Source organism: Verticillium dahliae, genomic scaffold, assembly GCF_000150675.1.
Source record: "Verticillium dahliae VdLs.17 supercont1.7 genomic scaffold, whole genome shotgun sequence".
NCBI lineage: Eukaryota > Fungi > Ascomycota > Sordariomycetes > Glomerellales > Plectosphaerellaceae > Verticillium > Verticillium dahliae.
In genome coordinates, this window is record NW_009276917.1 from 789,947 (window position 1) to 810,828 (window position 20,882).

Here is a 20,882-nt window from a genome sequence, read left to right on the forward strand (position 1 = left end):
CCACGAGCGTCACTCGTCCACACCGCCACCATGCCGTCCGAACGCGACTACCAGATCGCCCCAATCGTCCAAGAATCCATCATCCACAACACAAAGGTAAAAAAAACATATCCCCCCCTCCCCAAGAACCGAGCCGTCTCCGCATGCGCAGGTCCTAACAGTCCCTCCCCCCGGCCACCGCAGTCCCTCTCCAACCTCCAGAACATCACAGCCTCCCTCTTCGGCGTCGCCGCCGGCATCCTCGGCCTCGAGTCCTACGCCGGCTTCCTCTTCTACTTTGCCCTGGCCGCCCTCGTCACGACCCTCACCTACGTCCTGCGCATCGCGCCCTCGTCCACCGCCGCCGGCCTGCCGCCGCTGAGCACGGCGCGCTACTTCCGGTCGCCTTTTGACTTTTGGGTCGGCGGCATCTTCAGCGGGCTGCCGGGCTTCATCTTGACGTGGACGCTGTTCTTCGGCATTGTGCGGGCGTGACGGGACGCTGGCGGAGCCAGAGAGGGGAACGGAGGGGAGAAATCAGGCCATGATGGCAGAAGCATAGTATGGCGTCAGGCGTCAAAATGGTACATAGGTCCTGAAGATATGACTTTTTCTTCTTCTTTTTCCTTCATTTGAAGTGACATTGCGCATTGCGAAACATGGACTGCTGCTCGTTCAGGTGCTGGGACATCAAAAGACGATTCGGCTCTAGCTGAAAAGAAAGGAAAATGGTGTAATTGCCCAACGCTCTCAGACCGAATGATGAAAAAAAGGTGCAGTAAACATAAATGCAGAAACGTCAAAAAACCAATTTAGATGCAACGCGCTCAGTCAACAATCTCTACAATGTTCCCGACATAGCCCTCCAGTCCAGAGCGATCGTTGCGCCCGCCCTCGAGAATGACAACCTGAGAGCCCAGCTCGATCCACTCCCGGCTCGTCAGCAGCTCCAGCACAACCTCCACGCCCGTAGGCCTCGTGGCATCCTCGTCCTGGTCCACAGCGAATATCTCCTCGACCTCGTCGGTCGCGGACACGGCCTTGTGCAAGCCGTCGCGGGCGCGCAGCGTTGACAGGCCCAGCACGCGCGCCGCCGCCCGGACGGTCCCGCAGTAGACGTTGACGAGCGTGCCGATCATGAGCGACGCGGCGTTGGGGTCGTGGAACATGGCCGTCAGACCGCTCGCCGCCTGCAGCGACATGCCCGTCTTGAGCATGTGCTGCGGCGGCACGGCGAGGACCATGCCTTTGCGTATGCGGGGCGCCTCGAGACTCCCCTCTGATGAGCCGGCCGGCGGCGGCGGCACGTCGAGCAGGATGCCGATTGTGCCCACCTGCCCGGCTGCCAGGGTCCGCACTCCGAGACGTAGATTGCGGATGCTAACAATCCTGGCGTTGTGCCATTCGCCCTTGATGGTCGATGCGGCGACGGCGTTACGGATCGCCACCCTAGCCAGTTCGGCCGACGACGGGTGCGATATCGAAAGCCCATAGCCGCCCCCGGGCGACGGACGTTCCTCCGGCGTTCTGCCCTTGACGTCATCGTCACCTGATGGAAACGGCCCCGCCACGATTGTGTCGCCCACGGAAAGATGGCCGAAGCGCAGGTAGCCCGAGACGACGATCCCCAGGTCGGATTGCGAGCCATTGTCAGTAATGGAAGCAAAATCAGCAGGGCGGCTGAACGTGTCGTCAATATGGAACACAGATGAGGGCTGCTCTGGGTTCAAAGCCTCTCCGACGAAGTCATGAGCAGTGGGGACGCGGGGTAAAGGGAGTTCCTTCAGGAGAGCGTGCATCAGGCCGATACCAGCACCGCTCACGGCGCTGGTCAACACGATTGGCACCAACTTGAGGAGGTCACCCCCCTGGGCCAAGTCACCGAGAGCACCCTTGACCTTGGCCGAGTCCGACGCAGATATGGCCGAGGGGCTCGGAGGCTCATTCTGCGCAGGCTGCAGGATCTTGGGGATCCGTCCAGCTTCCTTGATGAGCGTCAAGACCTTGCCCAGGACTCTCTGGATGCTGGTCTTGGTGGCGAGGTCGAGCTTCGTAATGGCCACGACAAGAGGCGTCTTGAGCTTCAGACACAGCTCAAGATGCGCTTTGGCAAGGTCGACGTTGGCACCGTCAGACCCCAGCACGTCTTGCGCTGAGGAGCTGATGCCATCTTTGGCCGAGTTCGTTTCCAGGTCGTCGGCTGCGAGACACAAGACCGTCCACTGAGGTGCCCAGCCGACGAGGCCTCGCAGAATCGTCCGCCGGAAGCGCGGGTGGCCGGCCGAGTCCGACACGAACACGAGGCGCCCATTTTCCGACTCAAAGTGGATATCGAGCCACGACTCGACGTGGGTTTTCGAGTAGTTGACGATCATGTCGGCCTTGTAACCAAGAAGCTCCTGCGCGACAGAGCTGGTCATGCCGGAGACGACCTCGTGTCGATGCTTGAACAAGCTGAGCCTACTCCTGCCACGACCGTTGTCCATTGTGCTCGTCGACAGAGTGCCTAGCAGCGTCGATTTACCAGAGGTTGTCGGTCCCGTCAATGTGACGCGCAGTTGATCGGTCATGGACCGGCTCGTGCTGGGGCTCTCGCTCTTGTCGATGCCCGACTCGGCAGCCGCGTCCTGCTTGGACAAGCCGTTTCGAGACCCTGGGTCCCCGTTTCGAGATCCAAAGTCGGGCGTGACAAACGCCTCGGCAACACGCAGCGTGCCGTGCCGAAGCGTCTGCGGCGGAACTGATGCGCCATTGTCAACAAGCTCGGCCGTCTCGGGCCACTCGCACTCCCCGACAATGACCTCGCGAAGCAGGTCGACTCGGCAGCCCAAGGTCGCCGCCATGACCCGCAGCGTGACGATGCTCTCGTCCATCTCATCCTGCGTCAGGCCGACGAGGGTCCCGTCGTCGGAGACGCCAATCTCATACAGGGCGCCGCGCGACTCTTCGAGCCCGAGCACGGGCCTCTGCACCTGGAGCGCCTGGCGCAGATCGACGGCGTCGTCGGGCAGCCTGGGCACGACGAGGTCCTTCGGCTTGAGCACGTGGTAGGGCGACGACTGCTGCAGGCGCCAGAGCAGCTGGGTCGTCAGCTGCTGCAGGCGGATCTGGCGCGACTCGGTCGAGGTGGCCGAGAGACCGCGCGGCTCCGTCTTGACGGCGACGGCGGCGCGCGTGGAGTCGGGCACGGTGCTCATCGACTTGTACCGCCGGCGGGGGCGCAGCAGCAGATGGAGCTTGTACTCCGTGGGGCCCTCCTGCGGCTCGGCCTCGAGCTTGGTGACGCCGTAGTCGGACAGCATGACGGGTTCGAGCGGCTGGTCGTTGGATGACGCCTGCTGGAGGGCCGGCATCGAGGACTTTCGGGCGGCGGCATCATCTGGTCCCAGCCACGGCGACGACACCCTCTGGGGGTCTGCGTCGAAGGTGAAGATGGAGCCCGAGGCCATGGTTGCGGCTGTTGGTTGGCGGTGTGTGTGTGTGTGTGTGTGTGCGTAGGTGGATGGTGTCACTCAAATGTGCAGGACCGAGAATGCGTCGAGGAGAGCGGTTCGTATTGCGAAAGTGTTCAAGATCGTCAAAGGGCCATGTGCAAATTTGAGTAATCGAGGTATCATCTTGGCAATTTGGGTGAATCTCCAAAGGAGGTGGTGGCTATGCCTCTTCGTCGGCATGTGTTTGCTGGTAGACAACGTATTCTCAGAGGAGCGACGACATGGCTCCTTGAGCGTATCGTGAGAAGGTCTATGGCTGGCTACTTGGTGCGGTGGATGATGGTGGAAGAAGATGCCAGACACCAGAGGATGGCAAGAAGCAGATGTTGAGGAAATGAGAGAGGCCAGTTCCAGTCAGGCACGACACGTCTGCATGAGTCTTCCGCCTTCCCGGTGTGACGCAGGCCGCTGCTGTAACAGTGACCTCTGTGGCCCATCCAGCGCCCTGGTGGGGTACAAGGTACGAGTCCTGCTGCAGTGGGGAAGCCTGGACGGGAGTACTGACCAGCACCTGCGACGCCAAATCACCCGCCGAAGATGTACAGCTCCCACGGAACAGCTTGCAGCTTGCAGCTTGCCATTCAGTTGCATCTACATGATTTCAGGCAAAAGTTTCGATACCCTCCGAGGTACATGTAGTGCCCATAGAATCGCTGACAACCCACGGCGGCAGTCAACACATATGCGGTTGAGAGGAGATATGCGCAAGTCAATCGATCATTTCGCTATTATGCAACACACAAGGTCCTGTCTACAGATCAGATCTCGCCATGATGCGACCAAGCGCCCTTTCCCTCTGCCTCTGCTTCGCCCTTCGGCTGCCCAGGAGCCCAGCCAGCGCATCAAGATGCAGCAAGTGACCCCTGCGAATGTACACAAAGACCGTGTACGTCGCGCTCGCCGACGCAACGGCGGCGACGGAGATCAGGGACGGCCACCTGAACTGCTCCGGGCGGAAGAAGTAAATGGTGGCCATGTAGGAGAGAAGCTCAAAGGCATTCTGCCACGCCGCTTCGACCGTGGAAAACACGCCGCGACTCTCGGGCTCGACGTCCTGGTCACATAGTGTCAGTGGCGGGCGATGCGTCAGTCGGAATATAGTCAGCGCACATACCTCTTGCACGATAATCTGCGAGCACATGTCGAAGCCGCGCAAGCCCAGTCGGCTCAGGATCGTGCCGCCGACAAGGCCCGCTGTCGAGAGGAGAGGCCGCTCCGCCTCGAAGACCCAAAAGACGGCGAAGCCTGCGACGAGCATGGTGACTTGGGCGATGCTCATCCACAAACCTGCCCTGACCGGCCCGATGCGTCCCATCAACCAAGGGGCCACCCACGTGGCCAAGACCTCGAACGCCACACCCAGTGTTCTCGCGAGACTGATCACCGTGGCGGTCAAGCCGGTATACAGCAGATACGTGATCATCTGGCCGGCAAAGTTGAGGACGGTCAGGTAGAGAAAGGCGCCAGCGATGGACGGCAGGAATGCGCGATGGCGAAAGTAGAGGCGAAAGTCGGCGAAAGACTGCTTCGCCATGCGTCGCAAGTAGCCTAGCAACGACCCAAGGCGGGTTTGCGAGTCTCCTGAAGACTCTGCGATTGTCGATTCTTCTCCCGAGGCCTGCTTGGGCTCCTGGAGTGCGGGAACATCATTGTACACCCGTGCTATGGCATGGTACTCGGCCACGACGGACGCAATGTTCATGGCAAGGTTGACGATGAGAGCCAGTTGCACCGAGACGCCTTCGATCATGGCAATGAACAAGGGTCCTAGCAGCTTGCAAAACAGATCGATGCGACGCATCTGCGAGTTCATCCGCATCATGCCATCCTGATCGCCGTCTGCCACAACGACGACCCAATCCTTCTCCACTGCCACCATGTTCATGATGGAGCAGATCTTCTCGACGCATGCAAAGAGAGAGAGGATCACGAGCACACCCGCTTCGCCAGCACGACCCAGGGGCAGCCCGAGCACAAGGACGTAGAAGGCGGCGCAGGAGATGGCCACGGCGATGCGCTGGAAGACTGTGTCATCAAAGTCAGCCACCAAAGCTTGTTCAAGGCAAAGGAGCGGAAAATATATACCAATGGAGATGCGAACCACGCGCAAGCGATTCCCCGTATCAATGAACTGGCCGATGGCCGGGGCAAAGACGATGGCGGAAAGCCCACGGATGAAGGCATACACTGACATGGGCATCAATGTGTCTGGAAAGATTGTGGCCAGGTAGATGACGGCGCCGAACTCAAAGACGCGCGAGTTCCATGTTGACAGGAAATGCGACAGATACAACCGGCGGGCCGTCTTCTCGTGGCCTTTGCGCGCTGGTGTGCGGTCGTCGTCCGCTCGCTCATGGTCGAGCAAAGGTGCATGCTCACCGAGGCGCTCCTCGTCGGGATTCCCTATTGCTGCCATTGGATGGAAAGAGAAATCAGGTGAGGCAAGGTCCTCATGGTCAACGCAATTGGGATTGCTGCGACATGGTTGCGAAAAAAAAGGTCAAGCTTTGAAGCACTCGACGCTACCGGGATGAGGGCCTTGTTGGCCTGAATCGAACACGACCCTCGCTGGTCCGAGTCGAACGATTCGGCCCATGGCGATCCGCCGACCATCGAACCCTGGGATGCCTGGCCTGGTTCTGGCGGCATGGATCCATCACGATGGCCGGCATCGGGGCTGGGACATGGAGATGTGTCGAGCGAACGCAACATATATATACCTGTAGCTGTGTTGGCTTTGTCTGTATTCTCTGCTGTGCTGTATCTTGCATTCAAGCGTAGGTAAGGTAGGTAAGGTAAGGAATCGGACGCTTGAGCGTGAGAATGATTGGCGATAATATTGGATCGAGCCCACTCAGCACCAGCAGGTAGGAAGACGGCAGGCATTGGTTGAGGGGCGCCCAACAGCCGTGACGATCGCCACGAGCGAACCAGATGCAGGGTCTCAGCACTTAGGTACGTAGTCCATGCCTCGTCGGTACCGCGTGTAGTGGGGCTGAGCACAAAACCTAGCCTTGCTCGCACACTGGGCAGGCAAGGCAGGCAAGGCAGGCAGGCAGGCAAGGCAGGCAGGCAGGCAAGGCAGGCAGGCGAGCTACCTTAAGGTACACAGCACAAAGTCGAGTGGAGCCACACACGCCCCCCGCCTCAGCCCCCCATCACGCATCAGCGTCTAGGGGCTCGGAGAGGGTCCTGGTGGGCTCTAAGCTCTAGGGGGGGGTTCCCTGACACCTTTAGGGGGACCAAGGGGGCCTCCTTGTCGGGCTCAGACCTTTGCATCCCAAACCTCTTTCCTCGAAACAAACCCAAGACAAACAGTCGGCTTTGGGCTCACCTTTGCCACCTTGTCAACCGATCATTCAAAAACCAGTCCTCCCCCTCGATTGAGACTGACTTCCACACCTTGCTTCCCGATCCCTATTGAAGCCCGAAATCCCTTCCTCATTCACGCAGAATAAGTCGACAGCAGCCCCTCACCTACGTACCAAAAGACACGGCACATACCTTGCGACCCCACCGATCCCAAACCGCCACCATGAAGAAGTTTGGCTTTGGCAGCAAGAAGGGTGGCGACGACGGCGGTGACGACGATGCTTCTCGCAGCGCCCTTTTCGGCCGCAAGAAGTCCTCTCAGCCGCCCGCCGGTGACAACCCCTACGCTCAAGCCCCGCCAGCCAACGACCCCTACGCCCAGAGCTCCAAGTCCGCCGCCGCCTCGGCGCCCTACCAGCAACAACGACCGGGGGGCTTCCAGTCGAACCCCTACGGCGGCGGCGGCGGCGGTGGCAGCTCCGGTGGCCTCCCCGGCGGTCCCGGGCCGCGTCGGAACCCCTCCGGCAGCGGCGCCTCGACCTACTCGCAACCGCCACCTCCCTACGGCGGCGACGCCAACGAGCGATCCAGCAGCGGCTACGGCGCCGACAGGTACGGTGCGTCGGGCGGGTACGGCGATAACCGCTACGACAACGGCGGCGGCGGCAGCGGTGGAGGCTACGGCGGCGCCAACAGATACGGGGCATCCTCGGCCGCATCAGCACGCGGGCCCGGCGGCTACGGCGGTCTCGGCCGCACCAACTCGAACGACACGGACGCCCAGCGCGACCAACTCTTCTCGGGCGCCCAGCAGCGCAACCAGCAGCGCCAGCAGGGCGGCCACAACGGCTACGGCCAGGACAACGCCGGCGGCTCCTCGTCCTCCGCTGGCGCTGGCGCCGGGGACGACCCGTACGGCGGCTACGGCGCCGAGCGCGAGCTCACCGAGGAGGAGATCGAGGCGCAGGAGGTCCGCGACGTCAAGAAGCAGATCCAGGACACGCGGCAGGAGTCGATCAACTCACTGCAGCGGTCCATTGCGCTGGCGCACCAGGCCGCCGACACGGGCATCAACACGATGAACATTCTCGCGCGCGACGAGGAGCGCCTCAACAAGACGGAGAAGCGCCTCGACGAGGCGGCCAACTACAACAAGATTGGCGCCGAGCGGGCCAAGAAGCTCAAGAACCTCAACCGCTCCATGTTTGCCGTCCACGTCAACAACCCCTTTACCAACAGCAAGCGCACGGCCGAGTACGAGCAGAACGTCATTGACAACCACCGGTGAGCCCCCCCATGATCAAACCACGGGGGATCGAAAGGGGAAAGGAGCAGCGGCTGACTGACGGTGTGTGTGATGTGCAGTGCCGAGCGAGAGCTGCGCAACGAGACGAGGAAGAACGGCTGGGATTCGTCGCAGCAGATGGAGCAGACGATGCGTGGTCTCAACCTCGGCGACAAGTCGCAGCAGCGTGGTTCGGGCAAGTCGTCGGCGGCGGAGAAGAGCAAGTACGTCTTCCTCGACGAGGACGACGACGAGAACAACCAGGCGCTCGAGGACGAGGCGACGATTGACCGCCAGATGGACGAGCTCAGCGGCGCCGTCTCCGTCCTCAACAGGGTCGCCAAGGCGCAGACCCAGACGGTCCAGAGGCAGATTGTCACTGCCGACAGGATCAACGAGAAGGTCAGTCGCTTTGCTGTGGGCCGTTGCCGTGTACACACTCTTGCTAACACGGTCTGCAGACGGACATGGTGGACGATGGTGTCAGGCTCAACAGGGCCCGTCTCGACCGCATCAAATAGACTGTTTCGGGAAATGGGAGGATCGATAGCATGATACTACCTAGGTTGGAGTAATGGAGTTTATTTCGGATTGACTTTCTCGAGTAGTGAGAGTAAACCGTCCATCCACGTGCTCATTCTCAGTGGCCGCGTTCCCTCGATTTGTCATTGCTTCATTCTTCATTCGTTTCGAAGCATGCCAGCGGACGAGCAGAAGATGATGTACTGAAACGATCAGAATTCTGGCCATGTCCATTTCGCACTTGTTCAACGCAACCGTCTGACCGTGCTGAGGACCATGTGTGGATCCGTGGGGGTGTGGACCTCTACCAACACCCTGTGCGGCCCCAGCCTCTGACCCCAGCAAATTTTCTGAGATGCTCATCACCTCTGTGAGACCAACTCAACTACGAAAATAATCGCCATGTCGGACCCAAAGGGCGGCGAGCCCAAGAGCAAGAAGCGCAAGCTCAGCAACCAGAATGTACTCAAGGTCGGCAACAAGGTCATCTCCCTTGAGGGGTACCTCAATCCGCCAGCAAAGAAGCCCGCCCCGCAGCCAGAACCATTTCCAGCAGTGACCGTCTCAGAACAGCCCAAGAAAACGGCAGCAGAACGAGAGGGCGCTTCCGTTCAAAAAGAACGCAAATCTCGACAGCCGCAGACGACAGAGAATGGCGCCTCCTCCAAACATCGCAAGGACAAGAAGCCCTTGGCCAAGAATGGCCCGACGTCCCGTTGGAAGGAAGACCCCGTCCTGCTCGAGTCCCGCAAGAAACTCCCCATCTGGGCCCATCGCGACGAGATCAAGTCCAAGGTCCGCCAGAACGACGTCGTCGTACTCGTTGGTGAGACGGGCTCCGGAAAGTCGACGCAGGTGCCGCAGTTCCTGACCGCCGAGCCCTGGTGCCGCCGCAAGACGGTCAAGGTCGGCGACGACGGTCGCGAGGCTGCCGTCGGCGGTGTCGTCGCCATCACGCAGCCACGGCGTGTCGCTGCCACGACGCTGGCTCATCGCGTGGCCAAGGAGGCCGGCACGCCGCTGCGGCCTGGGGCGGAGGGCATGGTCGGTTACTCGGTGCGGTTCGATCACAACGTACCCAAGGGGACCAAGATCAAGTTCGTGACGGAGGGCATGTTGCTGCAGGAGCTGCTGCATGATCCTCACCTTCGGCAGTACAGCGCTATTGTTGTCGATGAAATCCACGAGAGGAGCGTGGATGTCGATCTGCTGTCAGGATTCCTGAAACAGATCCTCTTGGGAGACCTGTCGGGCCGTGGCGGCATCCCGCTGAAGGTTGTCATCATGAGTGCTACGGCTGACGTTGAGAGGATACAGCACTTTTTCTCAGAGGCAGCGCCTGTCCTCGAGGATGAGGAAGCGCCGGTGCCTTCGGCCAACAAGGCGATTTCTGTTGGCGAGATGCGCATCCCTGGACGACAGTTTCTGGTGCAGACCATTCATCTGCCAAGGGCGATCCCAGACATTCAGGATTCTCTTCTCAAGTCCATCTTCAGGATACACACGGAAGAACCTCTTCCTGGTGATATTCTGGCTTTCCTCACAGGCCAGGAGGAGATTGAGGCGGCCCAGGGCCTCATCGAGGAATATGCCGCTACTCTCGCTTCGAACTTACCCAAGATTCGCGTGTTCCCTCTCTTCGGCCAATTGTCCATCGAAGCGCAACACGAAGCATTCAAGCCCATCAAGGGCGGGTTTACGCGAAAGGTTGTCCTTGCGACCAACATTGCCGAGACGTCCGTCACCGTTCCCGGTGTCAGGTATGTCGTGGACTGCGGCAAAGCCAAAGTCAAACAGTACCGCAGCCGCCTCGGCATGGAGTCTCTCCTCGCGAAGCCAATATCAAAGTCATCCGCCATCCAACGGACCGGTCGTGCCGGTCGTGAAGGTCCCGGAAAATGCTACCGCCTATATCCCGAGGATGCCTTCAACACGCTCGAGGATACAGACCTCCCCGAAATTCTTCGCATTGATGTTCTCGGCGCCGTTCTCACGATGAAGGCCCGTGGCATCGACGATGTTTTGTCCTTTCCCCTCATGGACGCTCCCGCCATTGACTCTATCGAAAAGGCCCTCATCCACCTCCACGGCCTCGGCGCCCTCGCAGACGACGGATCCATCACCCCCGCCGGCCGCAAGATGGCAGCGTTCCCCGTCTCGGCCCCTCTTGGCGCCGTCCTCCTGGCGGCCGCCACGCCGCAATTCGACTGCCTCCTCGACGTCATCGACGTCATCGCCGCCCTCACCTCGGGCGACGATATTTTCATGCAGCTCCAGTCAGAGAACGAGCGCGACGAGGCCGAAGAGCTGCGCAAAGAGCTCTACCGCCGCGAGGGCGACATACTGACGTACCTGACGACGATGCAGCTCTACGCGGCCGAGAACGCCGACCGCACCCTCTGGTGCAAGAAGCGCCGCGTCAACCTGCGCAACATGAAGACGGCCATGAACATCCGCCGGCAGCTGCGAGCCCTCTGCCTCAAGGAGGCCCTCCTGGCCGAGGCGCCGCCGCCAGACCCGCAGCCCTTTGCGCCGCTGGCGCCCGAGCGGGCCGAGTCCCTCCTCAAGTGCTTCCTGCGCGGCTTCGTGTCCAAGACGGCTGTGCTGGCGCCGGACGCGAGCTACGTCACTTCGCAGGGCAAGCACGTTGTCGCCATCCACCCGGCGAGCGTGCTGCACGGGCAGAAGAGGGAGGCCATCATGTTCCTGGAGCACGTGTACACGCAGAAGAACTACGCGAAAAAGGTCAGCGTCATACAGGCGAACTGGATCATCGAGGCGCTGCAGGGCGGGGCTTGACATGCTGGTTGTCATTTTCTGCGCGCGCGCGCGCGAGACGGCTGAGCGTTATGGGAAAGTCTATGGAATAGCGTTCGTGATGTACAAAAAGATTTGGTATACAGATTGAGATTTGGTACATGCTATGGTGATTTTACAGATGGGATGAGGGACGGATGTCACGCCTCTGACTCGCCGCCACCTTCTTGGTGTCGTTTCTTGATGGCCATCATAAGCTCATACAGCTGGCCGACTTGGTCGTCTGTCGCAGGTTAGCTTCGCATGGGTGGATTGGTTTGTGATTTGCGACCCGAACTCACCACTCAGCTTCTCGAACTTGCCCGGCGCAATCTTCTCTCCGATCCAGGATTCGCCCTCAATCTGCTGCGCGTACAGCTGCCACTCTGAGAGGAACCCAATCTGATCATGGTCAGTAAGGCTCGTGCAACCTCGGCTGTGGTGAGAGGGCCGTTCGGCGGGAGGTTACGCACCAGGTGGGCGGGATTGTCAACCTCTCGGTGCGCCCTAAACTCAGACTTGATGTACTCGTCTCCGAGGAGGCGCATCTCGGCGGGCAGAAACTTGCGGTGGGCGCGGAGCAGGCGACGATACAGAGGGATAGGCGGCAGGAGTGGCATGGGGGCGTGACGGCCGAGGGTGCGGCTGGGGTTGGTAGCCTCGGCCAGGCGACGGACTGAGGGGCGCATCTTGCTCGATGGTGAAGCGCGCTCCGAGTTGATGCGAGGTGGGCACTCTGGCGATGAAAGTTGTCACGTATCGATGAGATGGCGACGACTGGCTGAGGTGATGCTTCATGATGTCGAGTTCTTCGAGTGTGGATACAGCCAGCCGGTGCCAGCTGATGGCCATGTTTCACCTCGCCTCGAAGTAGGTACTGTGATAAACATTGGTCTGAATAGCAACCTCTGAAAGGATTACGGGACCATCTTGTGCTGATCACAATGCCGACGAGGAGATGGCTTTGGGCTTCTAAAGAGGTAAGAAAAACAAGAGTATCTCATTGACGAGGAAGCATCTGAGAAGTCAACCACGCATGATGACCTGTCCAGGTACACACGGAACTTCTTTTACAGTGTCAAATCTTGAGGTGTAATGAAAGACAGAAGAGCCCTTCTGCTCAAACTTATTACTTTTCTGGAAGATACGCAGTGGCCGGTATGAACACGTTCATAGACATTCGTAAATGGTGACATGTACCATGTACCTAGGTACCTAAGGTACGCAGTCGTTGGTGAGCCCCTCGGTACGTACCGAAGGGAGTACCTGCATTGGCGGCCATACCGAATCAGGCAACAAGGCATCAGTCAGCTTGCTGCAGCTTCCCATCCGTGACGCGAGCCAAAGCTGCCTGAGCTTGGATCCATCGATACGGCCAACGTCAACTACCACCACATCAACCCAATCCATTCATCACGACCTCGTCCCCATCGTCAAGCCTCACCACTCACCGACGCCACCCTCAGAATCGCTCCCCACTACAGAGATTCCTGTCCAGGATAACACCGAATCATACCCACACATACACACGTCCTCACGATGGACGCCCTGGTCTCCAGATACAGCCGTCCGGCGTTCCAGGAGGAGAACACCTTCCGGGATGAGGAGGAGCAAGATCTCGAGCTCATGGGCGCCGCTCCCCCGCTGTCCCTGAAGTTTGCCATGCCCCCAGTAGCACACGTAAGCTCGCCCTTGCTGCCACCTCGATCCTGCTCATAGACTGACAACCATGCTCTAGCCCTCCTCCTGGCTCCGCGCCGCAACAGACGACCGCTCGAACCCCGACTGCCCCATCAAGATTGCCCACGGAACCACAACGCTGGCCTTCCGCTTCCAGGGCGGCATCATCGTCGCCACCGACTCCCGCGCCACGGCCGGCAACTGGATCGCCTCGCAGACGGTCAAGAAGGTCATTGAGATCAACTCTGTCCTCCTCGGCACCATGGCCGGTGGCGCCGCCGACTGCCAGTACTGGCTCGCCTGGCTCGGCATGCAGTGCCGCCTCCACGAGCTCCGCCACAAGCGCCGCATCTCCGTCGCCGCCGCCTCCAAGATCCTCGCCAACCTCGTCTACAGCTACAAGGGCATGGGCCTCAGCATGGGCACCATGTGCGCCGGTGTCACCAAGGAGGAGGGTCCCGCGCTCTACTACGTCGACTCGGACGGCACGCGTCTCGCCGGCAACCTCTTCTGCGTCGGCTCCGGCCAGACATTTGCCTACGGTGTCCTCGACGCTGAGTACAAGTACGAACTCTCCGACGAGGAGGCCCTCGAGCTCGGCCGCCGCAGCATCCTCGCCGCCACCCACAGGGACGCCTACTCTGGTGGCTTCATCAACCTGTACCACGTCAAGGAGGCCGGCTGGGTCAAGCACGGCTTCAGCGACACGAACCCCATCTTCTGGAAGACAAAGCTCGAGAAGGGCGAGTTCTCCAACGTGACGGCGGATCTGGAGTAAATGGGACGGGGCGTGCTTACGGACATGGTTATGAGATGGGCGGGAGTTGGGCAAAGGCGCCCACTGTAACTTGTAAACTAGGATCAATCAAGTCGTGTTGCGCTCCATCAGTCGACGTGGATAAATACCGTGCTTTGCTCATACCCTACTGGTGCATTGCTATACGGCAAGGTGTGGCGTGTCTGCCTGAACACATCCGTTCCTTCCTTGATGGCCGCCAGGCAGCCACTGAGCACTGCGGTACTTAGGCCTGACTTGTGGTTCTCCTGCCAACAACCACTATACCGTGACGCATGGTGTAGTGGTTAAATCCTAAGAAATACCCGTTAGGACAGGCCCTCAGGGAAGTCCGAATCAGGGCGCGCAGGCAAGGAAGGCGCGTGGAGGGACTGGGGGTTCAACGCCGGCACACGGCAAAGGAGCAATCCTTTTTGTTTTTTTCTTAAGCTTCCAACCTGGACCAGTACTTGTTTTGCTCCGTACGCGAATCATCTCTATTCCAACCAAGGTCCCAATTCCCATGATGGGTTTGACATTTGGTGAGCAATACATGTGGTACACTATAATACAAGTCTTGTTACATCGTTACCTCCGCTTCACCCACCCTTTCGCACCCAAGATGCCTCCATCATCGCCTGTCGGATCAAGAGGCCATTTTTTGATCGAGTGCACCGACAGCTCGCTCTCATAGCCAGCCTCAAACATCTCCACACCAGTCCAAGCAATCATGGCTGCATTGTCCGTACACAGCTCAACAGGCGGCGCCGTGATCTCGATGCCGTTGTAGCCCCGCACGTCAAGGAACGCCCGAAGCACATGCATCAGATATCGATTGCTCGCCACACCGCCAGCGACAACCAGCGTCCGCACGTCTCGGAGCCCCATCTCCTCGTTGCCAAGCGCCAACACGACGCGGCTGGCCAGGTGCTCGAACAGGATGCGCATCGTGTCGCGGCCCAGGTCCCGCCGCTCGGCCTCGCTCATGTCGGGCCGCGCCTCGGCGATCCGTTGCACCTGGGACCCGAAGCCGGAAAAGTCGTAGCGCATGCGCCGCGTCGTCGCGAACGGCGGCGTCAGGTGCCAGCCGTGCGGGGAGCGGTACGTCGCGATCTCGTCGGCGCGGATGCGGGGCGGGGTGTAGGCGTAGTCGATGGCGCGGCCGTCGGCGGCGCGCGGGAAGACGAAGCGTTCCAAGAGGCGGCCGTACATGACGTCGTCTGTCGAGGCTATCAGGGACGCAGGGAGGACTTGGCGGGCGGCCTTGTCGAGTGCGTCGCCGATGGCGATGGCCGAGTCTGCCTCGGCGAGGATACGGTGGTCGTTGAGCGCGCGGGAGTGGACGAGCATCGTGTGCCCGCCCGACACGAGGAGGGAGAGAAAGGGAAAGGCGGGCTCGGGCCCCGTGCGCTTTGGCTCGGCAGGCCGAGCTGCGCCGTTTCCTGCCGCGGTTTTTTCGCCCCGCGCGAGCGCAGTGACGAGACGGGGCGTCAGGGCATGGGCTTGCATGTGGTTGACGGCCACGAGGGGCACCTGCCAGGCGGCGGCGATTCCCTTTGCTGTGTGGAGGCCTGCTGACAGGTTGGCGAGCATGCCCGGCCCTCGTGTCACGGAGACAAAGTCGGGCTTTTGCTTCTGCCGCCCGCGGACCGTGATTGTATTCGGCGACGTGCTCTCTGCGTCGGGGAGAAACGGCAGGCTCTCGTTGACGAGCTCCGCGAGGGTGGCGCCATGGCCGGCGAGCGCTATGACGGGAAAGACGCCGCCAAAGGCGCGGTTGTCTGAGGTGCGCTTCTCGTTGTAGTGGAGGATCGCAGCACCGTCGGGGTCCTTGGACAGGAGGGCTACGCAGGTGTCGTCGCAGGAGGTTTCAATGGCGAGGGTGAGGAGATGACGGTGGTGGGAGGTGCGTGCCAGCCATTGTGTGCGGAAGAGCGCTTGGCTGCGCGGTCGACAGGCATTGAGCCATGGTCTTGGAGCGCGGCAGAGGGCTCGCATCAAGATGGATTTCAAAGTGAAGGTTTCGATGCCAGCAGGGCCGCTGGAACCCGTCTCGTGCCAAACTCTTGGTTCGACCTCTTATCTTATCACTCCAGGACTGACCGAGGCTTCACCGAGCCCCTGAATCAAGAAGTATCACACCTCCCCATCAGGTTTGGAACACTTCTCACAACCCTTTGATCTGGCTATCCGTCTGGGACAGATCCTCAGATGGTTTTTGTTCTTACGTCTCTACACGTGCACTCGATGAATCATTGATTGCAGTTTTGGGGAAATCACAGTTTTAGCAGAATTCTTCTTTTTCTCTTTGCCATCTACACGATCTTTCCGATTCCTATCATTCCAGAACATCTCACTCAATGCTCCAATCACCCTCAAACTCTGGGTGCACGCTTACTTGCCCCAGCTGATGCTCGCTCCAATTCGTACCATCCACTCTCTGGCCTCCAATTGTCCAGTTCCGAATGACGATCCCAAGGGTCAGATTTCCCTGGCCAGGCGTGTAGTTGTTCATGTTCTCCCCGGCATCCATTCCCACCACGCTGTGCCCAAGTCTGACCGTCACATCGTCATGCATCTTTTCAAAGTGCACATTCTCAACGAGCAGGTCAAAGTTTTGAAGCGGCGCCATCGTCATGAGAGCCGCGCAGACACCCTCGCACACAAGATCACTGATGCGCAGCGACATCTTGCGCGACGGATCAACCAGCTTTGGGTCAGCGTAGAACGGGGACGCGCCCAGGATAGCCGACGGCACGTACGCGTTCGGCTGGATCCAGCGGTTGTGGATCAGCCGGACATGTTTGACGGACACGTCGCTGACGCGGCGTGGCTTCCACCCCATCTGGATAATGGCGTTGTTGCGCGCCTTCCAGACGGTCAGGCCCTCGAGCTGTGCCCCTGAATGGTACAGCTTGATGGCATCGTCGTTGACGTGCCAGAAGACGTCGCGCACCGTGCCCTTGTACATTTGCGTCCCGTCCGTCTGGAAATAAAAGGCCCCGACCTGCTTGTAGTCCTGGATGTGGCTCTGCACCTTGTTGTCCTCCTCGTGCGGTGTGTGGTTCATGGGGTGGAGATCCATCGTGATGAAGGGCGGCGCATTCAGGGTTGGTCCGATGCAATGCCACGTCTGGTTGTCCATGACTGACTGGTGCCAGAACATGCGTAGGCTGTAGCGGTCGTCCTTGACGGCAGTGCAGTCCTTGATCGTGCTGGCCATGTAGGCATAGTTTTCGCCAGACACTACGGCGTGGCCGACGGTGTAGAAGTCAGAGTGCCGGGTTGTGTATTCGAAAGCGCCTTTGATGTAGGTTCCCAGCTCGAAGTAGACGTAGTGTGTACTTGGAAAGAGTTTGATATGGTCTTTCCCGAGGATACCGTCTTTCTCTACCCAGTAAACCCCGGCCTCGAAGTACAGAGTTGGCTTCGATCCCAGTGCTTCCCGGGTCAGACTTCCCGGCTTCATCACTTGGGTTCCCGTTGACGTCTTTGAGGGAATAAGATCATCCGGAATCATGGGACTTGCGAAGATAAGGAGAGCGTTCTTGGGTTCTTCGCTGACTGTGACGCCGCCCTCAGTCACGTAGTCTGTGCCATTTGAGCGAAAAGTGTAAAGATCATCCTGAAACTCGACAGAAAATCTGGCGCCGGACTTTTGAGACGGGACCCGAATGACGACCGTGTCTGGCTGGGGGCTCCTAACCTCGAAGCCAAGGTCGACCGGCCGTATGACGATGTTTGAAGCCGGACCAAGTGCTGATCCATCGGAAGAAATGACGCGAACATCGACATCTCTGCGATACTGGAACTGAGTCCAGGCCATGCTGATCCCGGCGTCTATCTCAACAGTGACGCCATCGCCGTCGGTGAGGTTATATTGCTTGCCAGGCTGTGCGGGATCGAACATCTTCCCGTTGCCATTGCGAGGGATGGACTCGTACACAAAGGAACGTTGAAAACGGCTGGTGCGTGTCGGCGAAACGGATACTTCGTATCTGCGTGACCTTCGAACTTCATCAGGCGCCGCAGGTCTCTGGATATCGATGGTGGATTTGTCGTGCCACCAAGTCTTTACACCGGGAACACAGGCTCCAGATGAAGGGCCAGACAGCGTCGCCAGCAGGAGGAGAAGTGCGTTGAATGAAGAGAAATACATGGCGCTGATGATCGTGGAAGCTACTTGCTCTATCGTGAGGGATCCAAATTTCCGTAGCCATCAGCGCAGCTATTTGTGGTCGTATACTGGATGGCGATGCTCTCAGACTGGTAGCATTGCAATCACTTGGAAGCTAGGTTCTCGACGGGCAATTACCTGATTGGGAAAGGCACCGCATGGTACCCCAAGACTGCAACTTGTGGGGGATAGCTTGGGGAACCTGGGGATCACCCGACGTTACCGAGAAGATGTAGGATCGTCGGGCAGAGGGGCTTTCTGGGATTTGTGGGATGATCTATACACAGCGCTGAAATGTTCGGTCGATCCAGACCAGCCACAGCTTGGCAATGACATTGGAAGGATTCCTAGCCTCGAGTAAAGCTTGATGAATCGCATTGCATTCGATAGTAAGCCCCTTATGGGACGTTCTGCCAGACCCCGTCTGGCACCTCGTCATCACTGCCATACCCTTCTTGCTCTACTTCGTCACACGACTCAATGGCTCTGCCTATCCCTCTTTGCATCAGCAACGCCGTGGCTCTCTCGGCTAATGGACCTAGGTAGCAAGACTCCTGGTTTCGGAAGTTGGCTAGCAGACACATGAAGCTGTGCAGAAGATTAGGGATAGAATCCATATCCCCAATCAGTTGTTCTGGTGGTTGCCTGGGCAATAAGTCACAGAGAAAACCTGCAATATCCGATATTTTTTGTTCCTGTTTGTGCATTGAGTGATTAGTTCGTGTCTATAGTTCATCACCGTGCGACATGCGACTTACCATGCCAATACCGTGAGATCCTAAGATCTCCAGTCTGGCAGCGCTGAAGCAATTAAGCAAGTCACGCGCCGCAGCACGTACCGAAGTGGCCGTCCCCCGGCCATGCGACTCGTTGGAACGGATTTGAAGCTGGCAAACGAGAGTTCGGAGCCAACATTGTGTGACCGCCACGTCGACCCTCTGGGTCTCATCAATGATAGACGCCAGAGACATGGTGGAGAATTGATCCGGATCTAACAGTCTAGCCACTGAGTCGTTACTTCCTTTGAGATAACCTTCGCTCCAGGAGCATACAAAATCAGTGTCTATGGTGTTGAACAGCCTTGCCAACTTGACAAAGCCGGACAGCGTTGGCTCATCCGCGCCATCATATATCCTAGGCAAGGCGATGGATGCTCTTAATATGGGCGTTGTTCGGTGCTGAAGGCAGTATGCCCTAGCGCATCAGTCGGCAGCATGTTAGAAGTAGCAGGTTTGGGGGGATTATCTTTGCCTTTCGGTAATGAAAAGCAACCAGTAAAGGCGCCTCCTCCGTTCATTGACTTCCAAGCTCGGATCGCTGTAAGACTCCTCTCGGTTCAGGCCCAACGCTAGAGCGAAACTGATCGCCTCTCTCAAGTGGTACCACGCTTGCTTACTCGTGTTGCAATTCCCATAGTAGGAGAATATGAAAAATGACTCCATAATTGTCCACTCATCCGCATCTTCGATGTAAGACCTGTCATGACGACCAGCGAAACATTGGCTGATTACTTGTCCGCGAGCCGCATGGACAATACCTGTCCAGAAGTCTGAGCGACGTCGAGCCGGTCACGTTCGGGTCTGTGAGATTCAACTGAACAATGACAGCAGCGGACATGGCGGCAAAGAACCTGCCAAGGCTCGGTGACACCAGCCCCTGCGGCAGCGCTAGTTTGCTGAGCAAGCAGCCTGGGTCCATGATGGGAAAGACCGGATACAGTCGTAGAAGAAACACCCTTGTCCAATGGGCGTATTCTGAGACGGGATATGCGGTTGCGATGTTCACTTCCTGGGGTTGTGCCTCCAGACCAGGTTGGTGGCTTTCCAATGAGTTGGACGGAATAGGGAATGGGCCACCCCCGGCTTGTGGCATGCTTTCCGCTGATGCTGTCAAGGTGGAGGCTTCGAGGCTGTTTTCAAACAGAGTGCCAGCACGATTCCAGTGTCTTAGGACTGGCAGTTCGTTCGGAGGAGAGGTGATTGCCACCTTCGAGCCGGAGTCTGGAGGGTTGTGTAGTCCATTTCTGGGTGATGATGAACATGCTGAAGCTAATGATGGCTGGTCCCGTAGTTTAGCCTGCTGGTGCTTCGTCTTGCTGTGCTGTCGATCCTTTCGAGGCGGTCGACCTTTGCGCTTTGGCATAAAGACATACGTGCAGGGTGATTGTGTGTCCCGGCAGGGACGGCACGGCTCTCGTCTGTCGCATTTCATCTTCCGGTATCTGCAGTGGTCGCATGCCCGGCCAGGGGCGGGATGGAGTTGTTTCTTGCCGTCATCTTGAGAACCGATCCTGAAGACGATCATGTCACATACGCGAAGCGGGTTGTTTGAACGTCGAGGAACCGGGCATTGGGTCAATTGGTGGATGTGCGGAGTGTCGCATCAGGCCTGTTCAAGCTCCCTTTTGAGTAAACGCCCGCAGCCAAGTCATGGCCCAGCTCGCTTCCACAGCGGTAGCTAGCGTCCTCGTTTCCCCGCAGAAGTCAGCAGTTAGTGCAACTTCGCCGATGCGCCGATGTGACTTCAAGGGTTGCGGTGATATGAGAAGGCACGTAGCTATGACAGGTCAACTTATTCTCTTTTCATAAAGAAGTACTCTATAATCCACATCATGGTTAGATTGGCTCTGTACTGCAGAAGGTTCAACTGAAGTACGCCGCGTCTGTAGTGTAAAGCTGAGGTGGTCTGCTCGGATGTCTTGAGTCGTCTGATGCTACCGGAAGGATAGTTTTACGGAACAATATTCTTTCCCAATTAACATATACGTCCATCGACCTCCCTGGTAGTTCAAGTGCTCCTCGGCTGAAGTTCTGGAGGCTGTAGGAATGGTGGGGGAGTTCACGCAGAATCGGTGCTTGACTT

At 58.6% G+C, this 20,882-nt stretch overlaps 10 protein-coding genes across 10 annotated transcripts; 4 read left to right on the forward strand and 6 right to left on the reverse strand.

Annotated features, from left to right (window-relative positions):
• Positions 1–30: 30 nt before the first annotated feature.
• VDAG_04324 (uncharacterized protein) lies at positions 31–474 on the forward strand (the record flags this gene model as incomplete). The annotated part of the gene is made up of 2 exons (XM_009650771.1): positions 31–96; positions 184–474. The coding sequence occupies 2 exons, from the start codon at positions 31–33 to the stop codon at positions 472–474; spliced, it is 357 nt and encodes a 118-aa protein (XP_009649066.1).
• Positions 475–806: 332 nt separating this feature from the next.
• Positions 807–3,428, reverse strand: VDAG_04325 (GTP-binding protein; the record flags this gene model as incomplete). Its single annotated transcript, XM_009650772.1, has 1 exon — positions 807–3,428. One exon carries the CDS (start codon positions 3,426–3,428, stop codon positions 807–809), a length of 2,622 nt encoding a protein of 873 aa, XP_009649067.1.
• Positions 3,429–4,224: 796 nt separating this feature from the next.
• On the reverse strand, positions 4,225–5,889 carry VDAG_04326 (uncharacterized protein; the record flags this gene model as incomplete). Its single annotated transcript, XM_009650773.1, has 2 exons — positions 4,225–4,527; positions 4,588–5,889. The coding sequence occupies 2 exons, from the start codon at positions 5,887–5,889 to the stop codon at positions 4,225–4,227; spliced, it is 1,605 nt and encodes a 534-aa protein (XP_009649068.1).
• A 1,119-nt stretch (positions 5,890–7,008) lies between these two features.
• VDAG_04327 (transport protein SEC9) lies at positions 7,009–8,591 on the forward strand (the record flags this gene model as incomplete). The annotated part of the gene is made up of 3 exons (XM_009650774.1): positions 7,009–8,069; positions 8,151–8,472; positions 8,532–8,591. 3 exons carry the CDS (start codon positions 7,009–7,011, stop codon positions 8,589–8,591), a joined length of 1,443 nt encoding a protein of 480 aa, XP_009649069.1.
• A 403-nt stretch (positions 8,592–8,994) lies between these two features.
• On the forward strand, positions 8,995–11,391 carry VDAG_04328 (pre-mRNA-splicing factor ATP-dependent RNA helicase PRP43; the record flags this gene model as incomplete). The annotated part of the gene is made up of 1 exon (XM_009650775.1): positions 8,995–11,391. One exon carries the CDS (start codon positions 8,995–8,997, stop codon positions 11,389–11,391), a length of 2,397 nt encoding a protein of 798 aa, XP_009649070.1.
• A 158-nt stretch (positions 11,392–11,549) lies between these two features.
• VDAG_04329 (acetate non-utilizing protein) lies at positions 11,550–12,077 on the reverse strand (the record flags this gene model as incomplete). Its single annotated transcript, XM_009650776.1, has 3 exons — positions 11,550–11,632; positions 11,691–11,790; positions 11,862–12,077. 3 exons carry the CDS (start codon positions 12,075–12,077, stop codon positions 11,550–11,552), a joined length of 399 nt encoding a protein of 132 aa, XP_009649071.1.
• Positions 12,078–12,927: 850 nt separating this feature from the next.
• VDAG_04330 (proteasome component PRE2) lies at positions 12,928–13,846 on the forward strand (the record flags this gene model as incomplete). The annotated part of the gene is made up of 2 exons (XM_009650777.1): positions 12,928–13,068; positions 13,127–13,846. 2 exons carry the CDS (start codon positions 12,928–12,930, stop codon positions 13,844–13,846), a joined length of 861 nt encoding a protein of 286 aa, XP_009649072.1.
• Positions 13,847–14,431: 585 nt separating this feature from the next.
• Positions 14,432–15,841, reverse strand: VDAG_04331 (glycoprotease pgp1; the record flags this gene model as incomplete). The annotated part of the gene is made up of 1 exon (XM_009650778.1): positions 14,432–15,841. One exon carries the CDS (start codon positions 15,839–15,841, stop codon positions 14,432–14,434), a length of 1,410 nt encoding a protein of 469 aa, XP_009649073.1.
• A 355-nt stretch (positions 15,842–16,196) lies between these two features.
• On the reverse strand, positions 16,197–18,002 carry VDAG_04332 (dextranase; the record flags this gene model as incomplete). The annotated part of the gene is made up of 1 exon (XM_009650779.1): positions 16,197–18,002. One exon carries the CDS (start codon positions 18,000–18,002, stop codon positions 16,197–16,199), a length of 1,806 nt encoding a protein of 601 aa, XP_009649074.1.
• Positions 18,003–18,381: 379 nt separating this feature from the next.
• VDAG_04333 (uncharacterized protein) lies at positions 18,382–20,391 on the reverse strand. Its single transcript, XM_009650780.1, has 4 exons — positions 19,558–20,391; positions 19,293–19,496; positions 18,779–19,214; positions 18,382–18,715 (listed from the first exon to the last, which is right to left on the reverse strand). The coding sequence occupies exons 1-4, from the start codon at positions 20,322–20,324 to the stop codon at positions 18,419–18,421; spliced, it is 1,704 nt and encodes a 567-aa protein (XP_009649075.1). The 5' UTR covers positions 20,325–20,391; the 3' UTR covers positions 18,382–18,418.
• Between the last annotated feature and the right edge of the window lie 491 nt (positions 20,392–20,882).